General features: G+C 48.1%; 2 protein-coding genes across 7 annotated transcripts in view; both read left to right on the top strand.

Annotated features, from left to right (window-relative positions):
• INO80 (INO80 complex ATPase subunit) overlaps nucleotides 1-17,500 on the top strand; it is a 195,538-nt gene that overhangs the window by 134,958 nt on the left and 43,080 nt on the right. The gene's annotated exons all lie outside the window — the stretch shown is intronic.
• LOC144889892 (uncharacterized) lies at nucleotides 2,059-4,657 on the top strand. Its single transcript, XM_078771100.1, has 3 exons — nucleotides 2,059-2,154; nucleotides 2,424-2,541; nucleotides 3,200-4,657. The coding sequence occupies exons 1-3, from the start codon at nucleotides 2,059-2,061 to the stop codon at nucleotides 4,120-4,122; spliced, it is 1,137 nt and encodes a 378-aa protein (XP_078627226.1). The 3' UTR covers nucleotides 4,123-4,657.

Here is a 17,500-nt window from a genome sequence, read left to right as displayed (position 1 = left end):
TTCAGTACTTCGTGTAACCCCCACGAGCATTCAGGAGAGCACGTAGACGTTGAGGCATGCTGTTCACGAGATTTGCCAAGGTTTGGACATGAATCGCTTGCCATGCAGTGACAATAGCCTGCTGCAATTCACGCACAGAGGTCGGCTGCTGGTCCAAGTGGTCGATTTGACGCGTTAATTCTGCCCACAAGTTCTCTATCGGATTCATATCCGGGGACATGGCAGGCCACTCCATATGCTCTACACCACGGTCAGCAAGAAAGATCATGGGAGCACGATGAGGCCGTGCATTGTCATCTTGGAAGACAAAGTTTCCTCGAAAGGCTGCACGAGCAAATGGAAGCAATGTTTCTTCCAGAATGGCCCTGTACTTGAACTGGTTCAGGTTTCCATTCAGAACAACCAGGTCAGTTTTGCCCCCTGCATGAAAAGCAGCCCAAACGGTCACCCCACCACCTCCAGCTTGGGCTCTTGGCACTTTCCAATCTTTGTTGTAGGCTTCATGCACTTGTCTGCGCACTCGGACGCGGCCATCTTGGCGATAGACCAGAAATCTGGACTCGTCACTAAAGATCACGTGATTCCAGTGTCCTGGCTGCCATTGACGGTGCTCTCTGGCCCACTGCAATCGGCGCTGGTGGTGTTGTCTGGTCAGGCGTGGATATCTCAGGGGATGCCTGGCATGATAGCGTGCTTGAACCAGTCGTTGGTTGACTAGCCTTCTGGATACAGGCACATTTGTCAGTTACTGCCACTCAGCACTAAGCCGATTAGCTGACTTGGTACGGCCATTGCAGACTAACCGGTGCAGCTGGCGATCATCCCTCATTGTGGGTCTGCGGGGACGTCCTGGCCTCGGTATTGGAGTAGGGATACCCCTCTGAGCATTTCGTTTCAGGATCTTTAACACCTGACCTTGAGTGATGCCATACTGCCGAGCAATAGCACGCTCTTTCATGCCGTAATTTCGTAAAGCCACCACTCCATGACAAACAGCATTGTCGAGTTGACGGACCATCTCCAGAGGAAGCGGCAATAACTTTTGGAGACGTGCAGCAGTTGTTTTCCACTAATACAGAATGCAACAACCCTTGTATACCCGACTGCGAAGCCAATCGTCAAATGCACCTGTCCGTACATTTTGCCATGCCACCTGTGATATAATCCTGTTGTTGACTTCTTGCTGCGACAGACAATCAGTGACATGGTTCTTTTAACAAATAAATCACCAAAGTGTAAAAGAAACTCACCAGATTCATATACTGAGTTAAGAAAGTAAACCCAAGTCAAGAAAAAAATATATATTCCATATTAAATGCCAAGTCTGTGTATATATATGTGTGTGTGTGTGTGTGTGTGTGTGTGTGTGTGTGTGTGTGTGTGTGTGTGTGTGTGTGTGTGTGTGTGTGTGTGTGTGTGTGTGTGTATATGTGTGTGTGTATGTATGTATGTATATATATATATATATATATATATACACACACACACACACACACACACACATACATACATACATGTGCGGGCACGTCATGCATCACAGCGAGCGTGATTGGCGTCCGAAAAGTGTGGACAACGTAGTGAGTGGGCATCTTTTTAGGAGAACTGGGGACCGGCCGAACGTGGCCGCAATGGGATCGGCCGAGGTCATGCGACCGATCCCCGTGTCTTAGTTGTGACTCCTGATCGAGGGAGTGATAATTAGGGGGGAAGCGGCGACAAGAGTGCCCGGTCGGCGACCCCATGGCCGCCTTGCGTGCTCTCGCCGAACCGCCTTTTACCACTATCGGGGTTAGTGCCCACCTATTGTATCAGACTAAGTCCCTAACATAAACAAGGATGGGGATGAGGGGTCCACCCCATCAAGCCGTCTTCGACACCCGAGGGTGCGGCGGACTCCGATGCCGGTTTTTCCCTCGGTGAGACAGATACCAAGGAATGGCGTCCGCCCCTGCTCGCCTTACCCCAGCGCCCCCTATAAAACGGACGCTGGTGCAAGCTGGGCTGCGGACGCCGAACCTCGGGCGATACGATACGATGGCGCCGTGGCGCTGTACTACAATGGCCTACATACAGGTGTCCAAAGGCGAGCAACAGGGTTGGCGATTGTCGCCCCCCAAGAAGACAGTCGGGCTGTGGGCACACAGAATCCTACAGGTGAGAATGCGTACATGAGAAACGGAGGGGAAGGCGGAGCACCGGGCGTGCGTGTGCATCATAACATTTCCACCTATACATTGTCGCACCGGGCATGTGGAGTGCTTTACCATCTAAGAGACCGGGGAGGGAGGAGAGAGTGCACGTAAGCATTACATTCAATATTCAATTCAGGGAGGTCGGGGAGGGTGCACTTAGACATACATTCGTGTCACCTAATGCCCTCAACATGAAGTGTATACATGCCTGAGTGGTTGTGCTAACACTAGGTGACGGCCCCTATCATTATTGTGGTAAGCGCCGGGCAGCGAGCGCGGAATCTAAAATTACCTGAGACCGATTTGAAGCCGAACCTGGAAAAAGAGGGGGAGAACACTTATACCCTGGGTGTGCCTCAGGAATTAACTCTGCCCCTCATTACTCGGACGAGAGATGCGTGCCCTAAAACGAGGCAAACACCCAACATTGTCCGACGCCCTAATGGAGGAAGGAAGAAGGTGTAGCGTCACATAACCGTGGGGAGTGAGTGCGGGAATAATCATGTGGGGTGGGAGGGTGGTATAGCCCGAACTGCTTTTGCACCACTTGCTGAGCCGGCCCGAAAAACTAGACGGCCCGTCGCTCGGCTTCCCGTTATGGCCCACGTGTGCCGTCAGGTTAGTAGTCCAGCGGACGGCCTTTGTCGCCTTGGTTGGCCTGTACGAGGGAAAGAAGGGGGGTGGGGTAAAGACTCTCGCCGGCAAACCGAGAGTGTCTCGGCGAGCCACGAGAGAACAAGTATTAGCAATGGGGCAATAGGCCATCCCGATCAAGAGAGATTGAGACAGATCGAGAAAGATCCGGAAGGATCGAGAAGGATCAGGAGAGAATCGAGAAAGGATCGAGAGGGATCAAGAAGGATCGAGAAGGGTCGAGAAAAATAGAGAAAGGTCGAGAAAAATCAAAAAAGGTCGAGAGGTCGAGGGAGGTCGAGAAAGATCAAAGAGACCAAGCGAAATCGAGAAGGATCTAGAGGGATCGAGAGGGGTCGGGCAAGATTGAAAAGAGATCGAGAAAGATCAAGAAGACCGGGAAAGATTGAGAGAGATAAAGATAATTCAAGAGAGATCGAGACAGACCGAGAAAGATCGAGAAAGATCAAGAAGGATCAAGGAAGATCGAGAAAGATCAAAAGAGACCGAGAGAAATCGAGAAGGATCGAGAAAGATTGAGAGGGATCGAGAAGGATGGAGAAGGACCAAAAGGGATCGAGGAAAGATCGAGAAAGATCAAGCTCGAGAATGGTCGAGAGGGATCGAGAAGGATCGGGAAAGGCCGAGAGAGACCGGGAGAGATCGAGAAGGATCAAGAAAGATTGAGAAGGATCGCAAAGGGTCAAGAAGGATCGAGAAGGACCAGGGAAGACCGAGAGAGACCGAGAAGGATCAAGAAAGATTAAGAAGGATTAAAGAGACCGAGAGAGGTCGAGAAGGATCGGGAAAGATCCAGAAAGACCAAGAGACCGAGAGAGATCGAGAGAGATGGAGAAGTATCGAGAAGGATCGACACAGATCAAGAGAGATCGAGGAAGATCGAGAAAGATCAAAGAGACCGGGAGAGATTGAGAAGGATCGAGAAAGATCGAGAAGGGTCGAAAAAGATCAAGGGAGATCGAGAAAGATCAAAGAGACCAGAGAGATCGAGAAGGATCGAGAAGGATTGACACAGATCAAGAAAGGTCAAGAAAGATCAAGAGAGATCGAGGAACATCGAGAAAGATCAAACAGACCGAGACAGATTGAGAAGGATCGAGAAAGACCGAGAGAGACCGAGAGAGATCGAAAGAGATCGAGAGGGATCGAGAAGGTTCGAGAAGGATCGACAGATCAAGAGAGATTAAGGAAGATCGAGAAAGATCAAAGAGATCGAGAGGGATCAAGAAAGATTGAGAAGGATCGGGAAAGACCGAGAGAGACCGAGAGAAATTGAAAGAGATCGAGAAGGATCGAGAAGGATCGAGAGGGATCGAGAAAGATCAAGAGGTCGAGAGAAATTGAGAAGGCTAGAGTAGGATCGAGAAAGATCGAGAAGGATCAAGAAGGATCAGGAGAGAATCGAGAAGGATCGAGAAGGGCCAAGAGAGATCGCGAAAGATCGAGAAACATCAAGAGAGATCGGGAGAGATCAAGAAAGATCGAGGGAGATTGGGAGAGATCAAGTGAGAGGGAGAGGGAGAGCGAGGGAGAGAAAGGGACAGAGAGGGAGAGAGAGAGAGAGGGAGATGGCAATGCACAATGTACAAATGTGATGGCAATGTACAAAAGAGCACGCATAGCTGTAAGGACGAAGGACAGGAACAGTGGTGAGTTTGAGGTGAAGGTGGGAGTGCATCAGGGGTCGGTGCTGAGTCCACTACTATTTGTAGCTGTGATGGAGGTTCTGGTTCAGAATGTAAAGGAGGGTTTGCCATGGGAGTTGTTATATGTAGATGATCCGGTGTTGATTGCGGAAAGTATGGATGGACTGAAGGAAAAGATGAAAAAGTGGAAGGAATGTATGGAGACCAAAGGTCTGAGGGTGAATATTGGAGAGACTAAAGTGATGGCAAGTGGCAAAGCATGTGGTGAGGGTGGAAGAACTGGGAAGTGGCCATGCGCTGTGTGCAGGAAGGGTGGCGGAGTGAACTCCATTCAATGTACCATGTGCGCTGAGTGGATTCATCAAAAATGTATTGGTCTGAGAGGGTCATTAACCAGTGTGGCAGCTACATTTGAATGTAAGGTGTGACCAGAGGGAGCTGCAGATGGAGAAAGTGCTGAGTTGGATCTTGGAGCCAGCCTGAAGCTGGAAGGTGCGGAAACATTTTGCTACCTCGGAGACGTGATGAATGGAGGAGGTGGATCAGACTCGGCAACGTTTGCTGTAGTGAGATGTGCATGGAAGAGGTTTCAGGAACTGAGTGGCGTGCTGATGAGGGGGGGTGGATGTCGTTGAAGCTGAAGGGAAAGGTGTATACTGCATGTGTGAGAAGTGTTGTGATTTATGGCAACGAGACATGGGTAATGAATGCAGAGCAGCAGCAAAGGCTGGAGAGGGTGGAAATGAGAATGGTTCGGTGGATGTGCGGAGTGTCGTTGAGAGAGAGGGAAACAAATGATGAATTGCGAAAGATGATGGGAATAGAGCCTGTGATTGATGCTGTGAGGAGGAACAGGTTGAGATGGTTTGGTCTTGTGTTGAGGAAGGATGAAAGTGACTTGTTAAGAAGAGTAATGGAAACGAATGTAGAGGGAAGTAGAGGACGGGGAAGACTGAGAAAGACTTGGCTAAAGATGGTGGAAGAAGAAATGCGGGCAAGGGTGTTAACAAGGAGAGATGCAGAAAATAGGGCAAAATGGAGAAGATTGTCATGTGGACCGCAAGGCTAACAATATAACCGCATATTTACATACATACATACATACATACATACATACACACACACAGTCTTGTGAAAAAGTAAGTACACCCCATGTAAAGTTTTGACTTTTTCAACATATTTCAACATACAGCTATTTGATCTTCATTTCAACAATGTTGATAGATAAAGGTGATATAATATAACAAATATCATGAAACATTTACATTTTGTAGTCCATTGTATAATTTAAATAAACATAAATGCAAATTTCGCATGTGGAAAAGGTAAGTACATCCTTGGCTCTGATAGGTGGTATTGCCCCCTTTGGCAGAAACAACCTCAAGTAGGCGTTTCTTATAACTGTCTACCAGTCTCTGACATCGACTGGGAGAAATTTTTGCCCACTCCTCCATGCAGAATTCTTTCAGCTGTGCGATGTTTGAGGGGTTTCTTGCCTGCACAGCTCGTTTCAAATCCCCCCACAACATCTCGATGGGATTTAGATCCGGGCTTTGACTTGGCCATTCCAGAACCCTCCATTTCTTTCTTTTCAGCCATTCGTTGGTGGATTTACTGGTATGTTTAGGGTCATTGTCATGTTGCAAGGTCCACCTTCGGTTGAGCTTCAACTTTCCGACAGATGGCCTCACATTATCCTCAAGCGCCCTCTGGTACAATGAAGAATTCATAGTGGATTCTATGATGGTGAGCTGCCCAGGCCCTGATGCAGCAAAGCTACCCCAAACCATAATATTTCCACCACCATGCTTTACAGTTGGTATCAGGTTCTTGTGGTCAAATGCTGTCTTTCGTTTTCGCCAAACATGTCTTCTGGTACTGTGGCCAAATAGCTCTACCTTTGACTCATCTGTCCAGAGCACATTGTTCCAGAAGTGCTAGTCTTTGCCGAGGTGTTCATTGGCAAACTTTATTCTTGCCCTGATGTTCTTTCTGGACAGCAAAGGTTTCCTCCTGGCACACCTCCCATGTAGATCAAATTTGTACAGCCTCTTTCTAATGGTAGACTCGTGCACTTTGACATCAACAGTGGCAAGAGCTACCTGTAGGTCCCGTGATGACATTCTGGGGTTCTTCGAGACTTCTTTCAGCATCTTGCGGTCTGCTCTCGGGCTGAACTTGCTGGGGCGACCTGGCCTGAACAAGTTGGCAGTTGTTTGGAATCTTCTCCACTTGTAGATGATCTTCCGGACAGTCAAATGATTGATTTCAAATTGTTTGGAGATCTTTTTAAATCCCTTCCCAGACTCGTAGGCATCTATAACCTTCTTTCTGCAGGCCTCAGAGAGCTCTTTTGATCTAGGCATGGTGACGCCGCACACTTCAACAACAAAGAGCAAACCAAACGAAATGTCTGAGGTTTAAATAAGACAGGTGCCTCCAAGATCCTCTCTAACGATGTTCTAATCATTTGCACCTGAGCTGGTGCACCTGATTCTAATTTTAGGTATTTGAAGGAGTGATAAATGTCGGGGTGTACTTACTTTTTCCACATGTGAAATTTGCATTTATGTTTATTTTAATTATACAATGGACTACAAAATGTAAATGTTTCATGATATTTGTTATATTATATCACCCTTATCTATCAATATTGTTGAAATGAAGATCAAATAGCTGTATGTTGAAATATGTTGAAAAAGCAAAACTTTACATGGGGTGTACTTACTTTTTCGTGTGTGTGTGTGTGTGTGTGTGTGTGTGTGTGTGTGTGTGTGTGTGTGTGTGTGTGTGTGTGTGTGTGTGTGTGTGTGTGTGTGTGTGTGTGTGTGTGTGTGGTGTGTGTGTGTGGTGTGTGTGTGTGTGTGTGTGTGTGTGGGGGTGGGTGGGTGGGTGTGTGTGTGTGTTTTTTTTTTTGTTTTTTTTTATATACGGCCCGCCGATAAGATGTTAATTTGCCGAGCGGATGGCGCCGCGGCCCTAACAGTTACCCCGATTCCTGAACGTTGGCCAAATCGTGCCACAGATATTCAATATGGAAAAGACAAAAGCGACACGGATGAGAAGAAGAAGACAAAAAGGTTTTGCAATACGAATATAATTTATTACTATGTACAGGACCAAAGAAACCAAGGAAGAAGGAAAGATAAGAAAATAAAGCAGAAAGAGGGACGGACCAGAAAGACACAGTGAAAATACTAGCTTAACTAAACAGGCTTAACTTATTACCCAGGACAGAACAAACAAAACAAACTCACGTACGCAAAAGGATCGAAGGGCAGGAATCGTTTGGAGGGATGAGCAGTTGGAATCACAGGGCACAGCGAGCAGGTCCACTCCGGGCGGGAAGCGAGGAGCCGGCAGCTCCTTGTATTCGGCTTTACACCGCACACCGGCAGGGTCACTCGCTGCCCCATCAGGGCTTCACGCGGCTGGTTGAAACGGCCCTTTGTCAAAGGCTTTTCATGTCTCTCACGCAACTCCGGTGCAACTCTCAACTCTCTCCCGGTGGACTGCCAACCCTCTTACGCACCTGGACTCATCTGCCGTATCTCTGGTGTATCTTCTCCCAGCGATCGTCGCACCCTTCTCTCATCCCTTCAGCGCGGGTCTGTCACGCCCTCGTCGGTTTCGGTACCACCCTCCCCCCCGTGCTCTGTTTCGTGACCTTTTATGGCAATCCCACAGGCTTGTCTCCTTATTTGGGCATGGCGCCGACGGCACGCCCCTTGTGGCGAGCCACGGGCTTGTTTCCTTATTTGGGCATGGGGCTGAACAGCCCCGCCCTTCGTGGCGCGCCCTGGGCTTGCCTCTCCCTGGCGACCCCGCCACTCCTGTTCAAACAGAGCACGGAGCACATATTCACTATAGCAGCGAAATGAGAGGGCGCGCACCCCACGCTTGTGAACTGCTTTACCCAGAGATGGAGAGTTTGGCTGAGAAATGGAATTATTGAAGGGGAGCTATTCTTAATTGATTCGGTGCAATGGAGTATTAATTAATGGAAGACAAAGCCTTAGCCTAATACACAGAATAAGGATATAACTACTGAACAGGGATATATGGTGTCCTTCGTGTATGTTTTATGGAATTAACTACGGGAACGCCCTTTGACCTTTATACACAGACTGGAGGCAGGAGGGTCCAGAATAAAGCAATAATAAAAAAAGCACAATAAAAAACACAATCCTCATATCCACTATATATATATATATATATATATATATATATATATATATATATATAGGAGGAGTGTCTGTGTGTGTGTCTGTCTGGATGTCCGCTTATAACTCAAGAACTACACATCGGAGAAAAGTTTTAAACACATTCGGAATCGGCATAAAATCCTGGTGGTTATAGGCTACTTTGTATTTTAATATCAATGGTTTAAAAAACCGGGCCAGCTGCAATTCCATGGTGTAGTTTGTGGCAGCGCTATTGCCCATTTCCGATCCCGCGGTTGCGCGTACGTACAGTACACTGTACGTACATATTTATATTTTTTTAATGTGCTTTTTATTGTATTTTAAATTGTTTTTTAACTTCTTTTATTGTAAATTTATGTACTATTGTATTTATTTTAAATATATATTTTAAGGAAAACGAATGTTTTCACGTCCGTAGGAGTGACGTAAAGTCGCACATAATGACAAAATGCGCGCCATTTTTTCGCGCCAAGAACGAATAAAGTTTTTTTTTTTAGTTGAGATTTTATTCAAATTCGAATTCCATTAAATTTCAACTGTTGGAAACAATAATTATTTCAACTGTTGGAAATTGAAATAATTATTGTTTCCAACAGTTGAAATTTAATGGGATTCGAATTCGAATAAAATCTCAACTAAAAAAAAAAACGTCGCGTTTTAAAATTATGACGTCATCAGTGTATTTCGGAACGTTAATTTTTCAACTTCATATTCGGAATCAGTACGTCCCAGAGAAACTACAGCACACCTTAAATGTTTTAAAAACCTTCGGGTTTTAAAATTATGACGTCATCAGCATATTTCGTAACGTTAATGCTTCAACTTTGACGACAATGACTTCCGACTTCCGGGTTCGGAATGCGGGACCAATGCCATTTGACAGGGAATAAAAAATAAATGCGAAATTCAATTGACGACAATGACTTCCGACTTGACTCCCCCCTCCCCCCTCCCCCTCCCCCCTCCCCTTCTCCCTCCCCCTCCCCCTTCCCCTTCCCCCCTACCCCTCCCTCTCCCTCCCCCTCCCCCTCCCCCTCCCCCTGCCCCCCTGTCCTCCCCTCCCCCCTTGCCCCTCCCCCCTTGCCCCTCCCCCCTCCCCCTCCCCCTTCCAATCCCCCCCCTCTTCTCCCCTCTCCTCCCTCTTCTCCCCTCCCCCCCTCTTCTCCCCTCCCCCCCTCTTCTCCCCTCCCCCCCTCTTCTCCCCTCCCCCCCTCTTCTCCCCTCCCCCCCTCTTCTCCCCTCCCCCCCTCTTCTTCCCTCCCCCCCGTTCCCCTCCCCTTCCCCTCACCCCCTTCTCCCGCCCGGCAATGCCGGGTACTTCCCATGGCCAGCTGTACGTGGGCTGCTCGAGGGTTGGAAAACCAAGCAATCTTTATGTCTTGGCACCAAGTAAGAAAACCAGAAATGTTGTATACCAAGAGGTTTTGAGAAATTGACAATTGACAAAACGTCATGTAGGAAATGTACTGTGATATTGCTCTAAAATATACGTTCTTTTCATCATATACGTGGGCTGCTCGAGGGTTGGAAAACCAAGCAATCTTTATGTCTTGGCACCAAGTAAGAAAACCAGAAATGTTGTATACCAAGAGGTTTTGAGAAATTGACAATTGACAAAACGTCATGTAGGAAATGTACTGTGATATTGCTCTAAAATATACGTTCTTTTCATCATATATGTCTTATTCTTATTCAACCCGGGCGTAGCCGGGTACCTCAGCTTATATATATATATATATATATATATATATATATATATATATATATATATATATATATATATATGTATGTATGTATGTATGTATGTATGTATGTATATATGTATATATATATGTATGTATGTATATATGTATATATATATGTATGTATGTATGTATATATGTATATATATATGTATGTATGTATGTATGTATATATATATATATGTATGTATATATATATATATGTATGTATATATATATATATGTATGTATATATATATATATATGTATGTATATATATATATATGTATGTATGTATATATGTATGTATATATATATATATGTATGTATGTATGTATATATGTATATATATATATATATGTATGTATGTATGTATATATGTATATATATATATATATGTATGTATGTATGTATATATGTATATATATTGTAACGATTTTGAGAAGTGTAACGGGTTTTGAGAAGTGTAACGGGTTTTGAGGAGTGTAACAATTTTGGAGGAAGGGTAACGGATGTGAAGAGTATGGTTTTGGTATGGTAACATCCTGGTAATGTAAATAATGGTCGCAGCCGTCCTCCTAATTAATTTCATAGAACATACACGCAGGTCACGATATATCTTTTAAATAGTGTATTTCCTTATTCCATGTAGGCTAAGTATGTGTTTTCCACTAGATTGACTTTGCATTGTATCAAACAAAATAAGCGTAGGCCCTTCCAATTTCCCCAAAACCTCCCTTCCAATTGCCTTCCGCATTTTGGCTGGTTTTCTTCAAACCACCATTGGCCACGAGGTAAGGTTGGGGAAGAAAGGCGTGTCTCCACCTCGTCATAAGAAGCAAGGAGTGAACCGGCCCTAACAGCCAATCAACACCGCGGTGAGTGACCCGGTAGGCGCGCCCTCGGAGTCGGCGGCTTGATTTCGCTGGAGGTGATAAAAGCGACTGCAGGGGACTGCTTTACAAGTCCAGATGAGAGATGACTGGAGAGAGGCCTTGAGAGATACGCTGGGGGATGACCTGGAAGAGGAGCGCAATCCACCGCAAGCCCTACCTACCTACCTACCTACCTTCCTGCCTGCAATACCCCCCTGTCGTTGGAGAGACGCGCTGAACGGAGGGAGACGGCTCCACCCCAGGAAGAGGAGCAGGTGTGCCGAGCCAGCGCGTGACGGCCGCGGATACGCGACGGAGGTTTTCCCGCCAAAACCGCGAGGGGTGCTGCGGCCTCCGACCTTGCCTTCCTCTCAAGCAATCAACCTCGAGCCATTACCTGCCAGCAATATCCACCGTGTGAGTGTGAACGTCCTGTCCTACTCGTTTGTCTTGGGGATTAAGTAAATGAAATAGAATAAGTTAACAATGCACTGTGTGACTGCTCTTTTCCATCTATTGCTGTAAATAATATTGGTCGCTCTAAAATATTGCTTGTGTGTGTATAATAAATATGTTCTTCCTCCAAACTCTGTCTTTCTTCTCTCTTCTTCTCTTTCGGTCGTTTTAGAGGTTTCCCAATTGAATATCTGTAGCGCGATTAGTCAACGTTCGGTTGGAATCGGGTTCTAATCGGGGAGTAACTGTTCGGACGCGGTTAAATACACCACCGCTCGGTAAAATAACATCCAAAAAACCGTGTCCGTAACAATTGGTAGTCAGGAGATGGGATTCGAACCTGGGACTAAATTTATTTAGCCCAAATTTTGGACACCAATTGTGTTAGTACCGTAACAATTGGTGTCGAGGAGTCGGATTCGGACCCGGGACTAAATTTGTTAGGCCCAAATTTAAAAAAAAAAAAAAATCTTGGTCAAAATTACGAGCTGCCAAAATTGTGTTGTTTTATAAAACCCGAATTTTGAGATCGCGCCATGGACAATCAAGGCGATCGGATGTCGGTGGGGGAGATAGACGGGTTAGGGGTAACCCAGGAACCAGGGGAAATGTATGTGGAAGAAAGGGAGGAGGAGAGCAATGAGGAGGCGGTTGAGGGAGTAGCAGGCGTGCAAAATGGCGTCCTCGCGCACGTGGGTGTAGCGGCACCAAATTTTGCCACGCCCGCGACAGTAGCAGCGCCGCCGTTGGATTCGGACCTTTTGTTGCTACAAATCGGTGCCCTTATGGACAAAATGAGGGACGAAGCAAGGGCTGATAGTGCGAAAATGGAAAGCAGAATGATGGGGGTAATGAGGGACGAAGCGAGGGGTACCGTTAAGGAGTTAGACAAGAAATTTGAGGGATTAGACAATGGGATAGAAGGGGTGAAAAATGGGTTAATGGGGTTAGAAAATAGGATGGAGGACAAATTGCGGGAAATGGGGGAACAATCCGCCCGGGAAATCGAACAGATGGGGAACCAGATGGAGGAAATACGAAGAGGGATGAGTGAGGAGGTCTCGGGGCTACGCGAGGAGGTAAAGCGAGGCGAAAAGCGTATCGAGAAAGAGGTGAGAAATAATACGGCAAAGTTACAAGGGGGAATAGAAGATCTGACGGAGGAGGTGGAGCAGCTGACAGAGGGACAAACTAAGTTAGTGGAGCAGGTTCAAAAGAACACTGCGGTACTAGGAGGGTTAAAGGCGACACAAAAAGAAATTAAAAACGAATTAATAGCGACGCAGAGGCAATGTCAGATGGTAAGGGAGGAACTGACAATGAGGGTGGACGAGGTGACAGAAGTAATGGAGACGAAGGACCGGGAGGTAAGGATGCACATAGAGACGGTCACGGTAGCCTTAGAGGACGAACTTGAGGGGACGCACCGAGAAATAAAAGAGGTTAAACAAAAACTAGAGGAAGTGGGAGAAGAGGTGAGTGAAATTAAGAAGGGACGGACAGAAACTAAGAGGGAGATAAAGGAGGAAGTCATGGAATGTGTACAAGGTCTGTGTTCAAATCATGATGCGGTGCTCACTAACCAAATAAAAAGTTTGCAGGTGGCAGAGAAGGTGCGACGAGGTACGGAGGTGAGTGGCAATGTACATGATGTGAGGGGAGATTCAGTCGGCTTGGGGATTGGTTTGGATCCGGGTGTTCGTGAAAGGCCGTTGGTGAGGTGTGTGACAGGACAGGTGTGCGAAAAAAGGGGTGTGCGAGAATGTCCGACCATGGGGTGTGTGAGGAAAAAGTGCACGCCGAGGAGTGAGTGTGCCGTCAAGAGTGAATTGGTCAAAGCGCGTGTGCGAGGGAGCACAGGGAAGCGCGGTGTGGTGAGTGTTACGGAGGAAGTAACGAAAAAGTGTGCGCGGGAGGACGCGCGAGAAAGGTGTGTAACGGACGGGTGCATGGGGAAAGCGCATGCTGTCAAGAGTAAGGGAGAATGCATGCCTGTGGTGAGTGTTACGGAGGAAGTAACGAAGAAGTGTGCGCGGGAGGATGCGCGAGAAAGGTGTGTAACGGACGGGTGCATGGGGAAAGCGCATGCTGTCAAGAGTAAGGGAGAATGCATGCCTGTGGTGAGTGTTACGGAGGAAGTAACGAAGAAGTGTGCGCGGGAGGATGCGCGAGAAAGGTGTGTAACGGACGGGTGCATGGGGAAAGCGCATGCTGTCAAGAGTAAGGGAGAATGCATGCCTGTGGTGAGTGTTACGGAGGAAGTAACGAAGAAGTGTGCGCGGGAGGATGCGCGAGAAAGGTGTGTAACGGACGGGTGCATGGGGAAAGCGCATGCTGTCAAGAGTAAGGGAGAATGCATGCCTGTGGTGAGTGTTACGGAGGAAGTAACGAAGAAGTGTGCGCGGGAGGATGCGCGAGAAAGGTGTGTAACGGACGGGTGCATGGGGAAAGCGCATGCTGTCAAGAGTAAGGGAGAATGCATGCCTGTGGTGAGTGTTACGGAGGAAGTAACGAAGAAGTGTGCGCGGGAGGATGCGCGAGAAAGGTGTGTAACGGACGGGTGCATGGGGAAAGCGCATGCTGTCAAGAGTAAGGGTGAGTGCGCGACCGAGAGTGGAGGTGAGAGTAGTGAGAGTGACAAGGAGAGTGAGCTGGTTGTGACAGGTGAGCGAGGATGTACACCTGGGATGGAAGGATGCACACCTGGAATGGTAGAGCGTGTGTGGGAAGGCACATTTGAGTTGGTAGTGAGGCACGTGGTTGGGTGTGCGGGTGAGAGCACACCTGTGATCGTCACAAAGAAGGTGACCGAGAAAGGGGCGCGAAGCGGTGTATTGGTGAGGTGTGCGAGCAACGAATGTGTGCCAAAGTGTTCGGTGGTCAGGTGTGTGACCAAGTCTGTGAGCGGAATGAGAGTACCGAGGTGTGAAAGAAAAGGTACGAGGAGAATGGGAACGGCTGCATGTATGAGCAAGAAAGAGGTAGCGTATGCTTGTAGGCATCCAGGTGAGGCGTCGACGATAACCGGGTTAAAGGTTAGGTCGACTTTTAGCCGGATCGGGCCCTCGGTGCGTGCCGGGCTTCGCGTGCCGCGAGAACCAGCGGAGATCCGAGCCACGGCGGGTTCGAAAGGACCGCCGTGCGCGATCCACGCTGGGCCTCGCGTGGAGCGGCCGCGTCCGGGCTCCACAAGGCGGAGCGGGCAGCTCGATAGGAAGGGTCGTCATGGCGACCACTTTCTATTGAGACGTGCCGGCAGGTCGAGATCGGGACATTGGATGGCTCCACGCCGAAGTGGTGCATGGGATCTCGGCCCGGGTAAGCCTCCGTCCCTGCCCCGAATGCGGGACGTATCCAGCCGCTGGCACAAAGCGACCCGCGTTCATTGCTCGGCTGTACGAAGCCGGGCTGTAGATGTGAATTGGCGCACCGAGAGGATGTAATAAGTAGACGGGTGATGTGAATTGGCGCACCGAGAGGATGTAATAAGTAGACGGGTGATGGTGATAGTGATAGTGATTTAAAACGAAATTTAGAAAAGTGAATGGAATTGGCAGTAAATGGAAAATTTTTGAATTGTTGGATTTGGACGAGCGAAATTGGTAGTGAGAGACCCCCGATGTGGTGGGATGGCAAATCCACCATCCCTCACAGGTGGGGGCAAATGCGCTATAGATTATGGGGTTTATGGCAGTGAAAACGAGCCAGGGAGGGCTTGGATAATGATAGGGATCTAGCGAAGATGACCTTAGGTAACGATAAGGTTAGTTAGTGACTGATACCTGTAGTGGGGACGCAGGTAGGTTAGTGTGGTTGATAATGACGTGGGAGCGCAATAGTTTAAAGGGACGACTGGGAAGCGCAAGTTTCAGAGGGGAGTAGTTAGCTGAGATGATGCCGTGTGTGTGAGGATTGAACGGGTGAGAATGGAACAGGTGTGATTGCACAGGTGTGCAACTGAACAGGTGTGTGGAGCAGTGTATGAGGGAGTAGTGGTGATTGCGTGTTGTGTTGACCAAATGGTCCAGGAAGAAAGGAGGGTGCAGGTGGCACCAGGTGAGATTGCACAGGTGTGCAACGACAGGTGAATGGAGGGCAGGTGTATGGAATAAATGGTATGGAGTATTGGAATGGATGGTCGTGGAGTGAGTATGGTGGAAATTGTGGAGTGGAGTGGATGGTGCGAAGGTGTGAATGGGGGAAGAGTGGACCCCCATCACGGATACCCGGGGCGGGTAGTGTAAGTGTTAGGTAGAGGGTATAGGTAAATTGTAGTTGGATATTGGCATCTGTGGTGCGGGTGACAGAATGGTATGTGGATGGGTGCGTTGGTGTTGTGGAAATGGATGGGCGTGTAGCCTGTTAGTGTGTGTAGTTGGTTTGGGCACTCCACCACTGTAAGGATGTCGGCCAGGTGAGGCCGCAGGTGGGCTCTGGGAGCCGGTAGTAGTTGTGTGGATGGGGCCCGAGGATCCGGAGGACGGACCCGGGTAGCCCAGTGCCAGAGGGCACCAAGGGGTGACAGAGCCAGGAGAGGGGCTGTCCCCAGTTAGTTAGGTTAGGGTGAGGAGCTAGGTAAGCTCGGGTGGCAACTACAGTGGTGGAGGTGTGCAGGTGGGTAGACCTGTTGGGAGAGGTACACGTCGCAGCCCAGAAATTGTGCTAGAGCACCGGGAGATGAATCGGGGGAGTGAGACCCCAAATTGAGAAGCACCACAGTTTGGTCAATGGGAATTGGTTATTAGAACCCATAGTGTAAGTTGGCCAATGAATTGGCAGGGAAGACCCCGGGTAGTGTAAAGTGTGTTAAAATCATTTAGAGGATAGTTAGGATGAAGGATCTCCTCACACCATCTGCATCCACTCACCTGAGGTGACAGGTACTCCACACCATGCCATGTTTTGATTATTTTTTATGATGCAAATGTTTGGATTGTGAGACGCATCATGACGTGGGTGTGACATTGTGCTTTGATGTTCCATCTCTGCCTCCTTATGAGGATTGATGATGAATTTGGTGATGGCAAATTTTGAAGTAAAGGGATTGTGGGGACGAATTTGGTATAGGGGAAATATGGGGAAGACGTGACAGTAGTGACGAATTTGTAAATGTGTAGATTTTTGTACATATGGGGTGGGAACAAGGGTAGGGTAGGTGACAGGGGGGTGACGTACGGTAGGGACGAGCTTTCTCACTTCGGCCTCCGTACGCATTTCACCTTGCATTGCCTTATTGACGTGTACCCTTGTGACCTTACCCCTCGCTCAATTGTCTTTCTTTTGTCTCCCACATGACCTGTGCGCCATTGGGTGCCGATGGGAGCGTGCGTGAGGTGGCCATTGTGCGCCCGAGATTCCCAGAACCAGCATGCATTGCGTTGATGTACCACTTTATGGACCGCTGTTCTGCGGCCAAGTACCACTTGATGGACCCCAGGTTCTGGGGCAGGGCACCTCTGTTGGAAACCGGCCATAGTGGCCAGGGAATCTTGCTTGCGGACCTCGGTAAGGTGGCACCTATGCCAAAGAGGTGGACCACCCTTAGTTGGCCCCTGAGGCCCTAAATAAAAATGGACACAAGTTGTGCTTTTTATTATGTCCAAATAGGCCGCATGAAGCCTGAAGACGTCGGGAAGAACATCGGCCCAGCAGAGAAAGAGAAGACCACCACCAGTTGTTTTGTTGTGTTTATTATGAACCATGGTGACCGCACCGGATGGTGCTTTTGGGTGCTTTGTGGTGTTTGGGTGC

This window comes from Myxine glutinosa, chromosome 1, assembly GCF_964187855.1.
Source record: "Myxine glutinosa chromosome 1, kmMyxGlut1.1, whole genome shotgun sequence".
NCBI lineage: Eukaryota > Metazoa > Chordata > Myxini > Myxiniformes > Myxinidae > Myxine > Myxine glutinosa.
The sequence above is the reverse complement of the archived record's forward strand: the minus strand, read 5'-3'. Positions and strand labels throughout refer to the sequence as shown.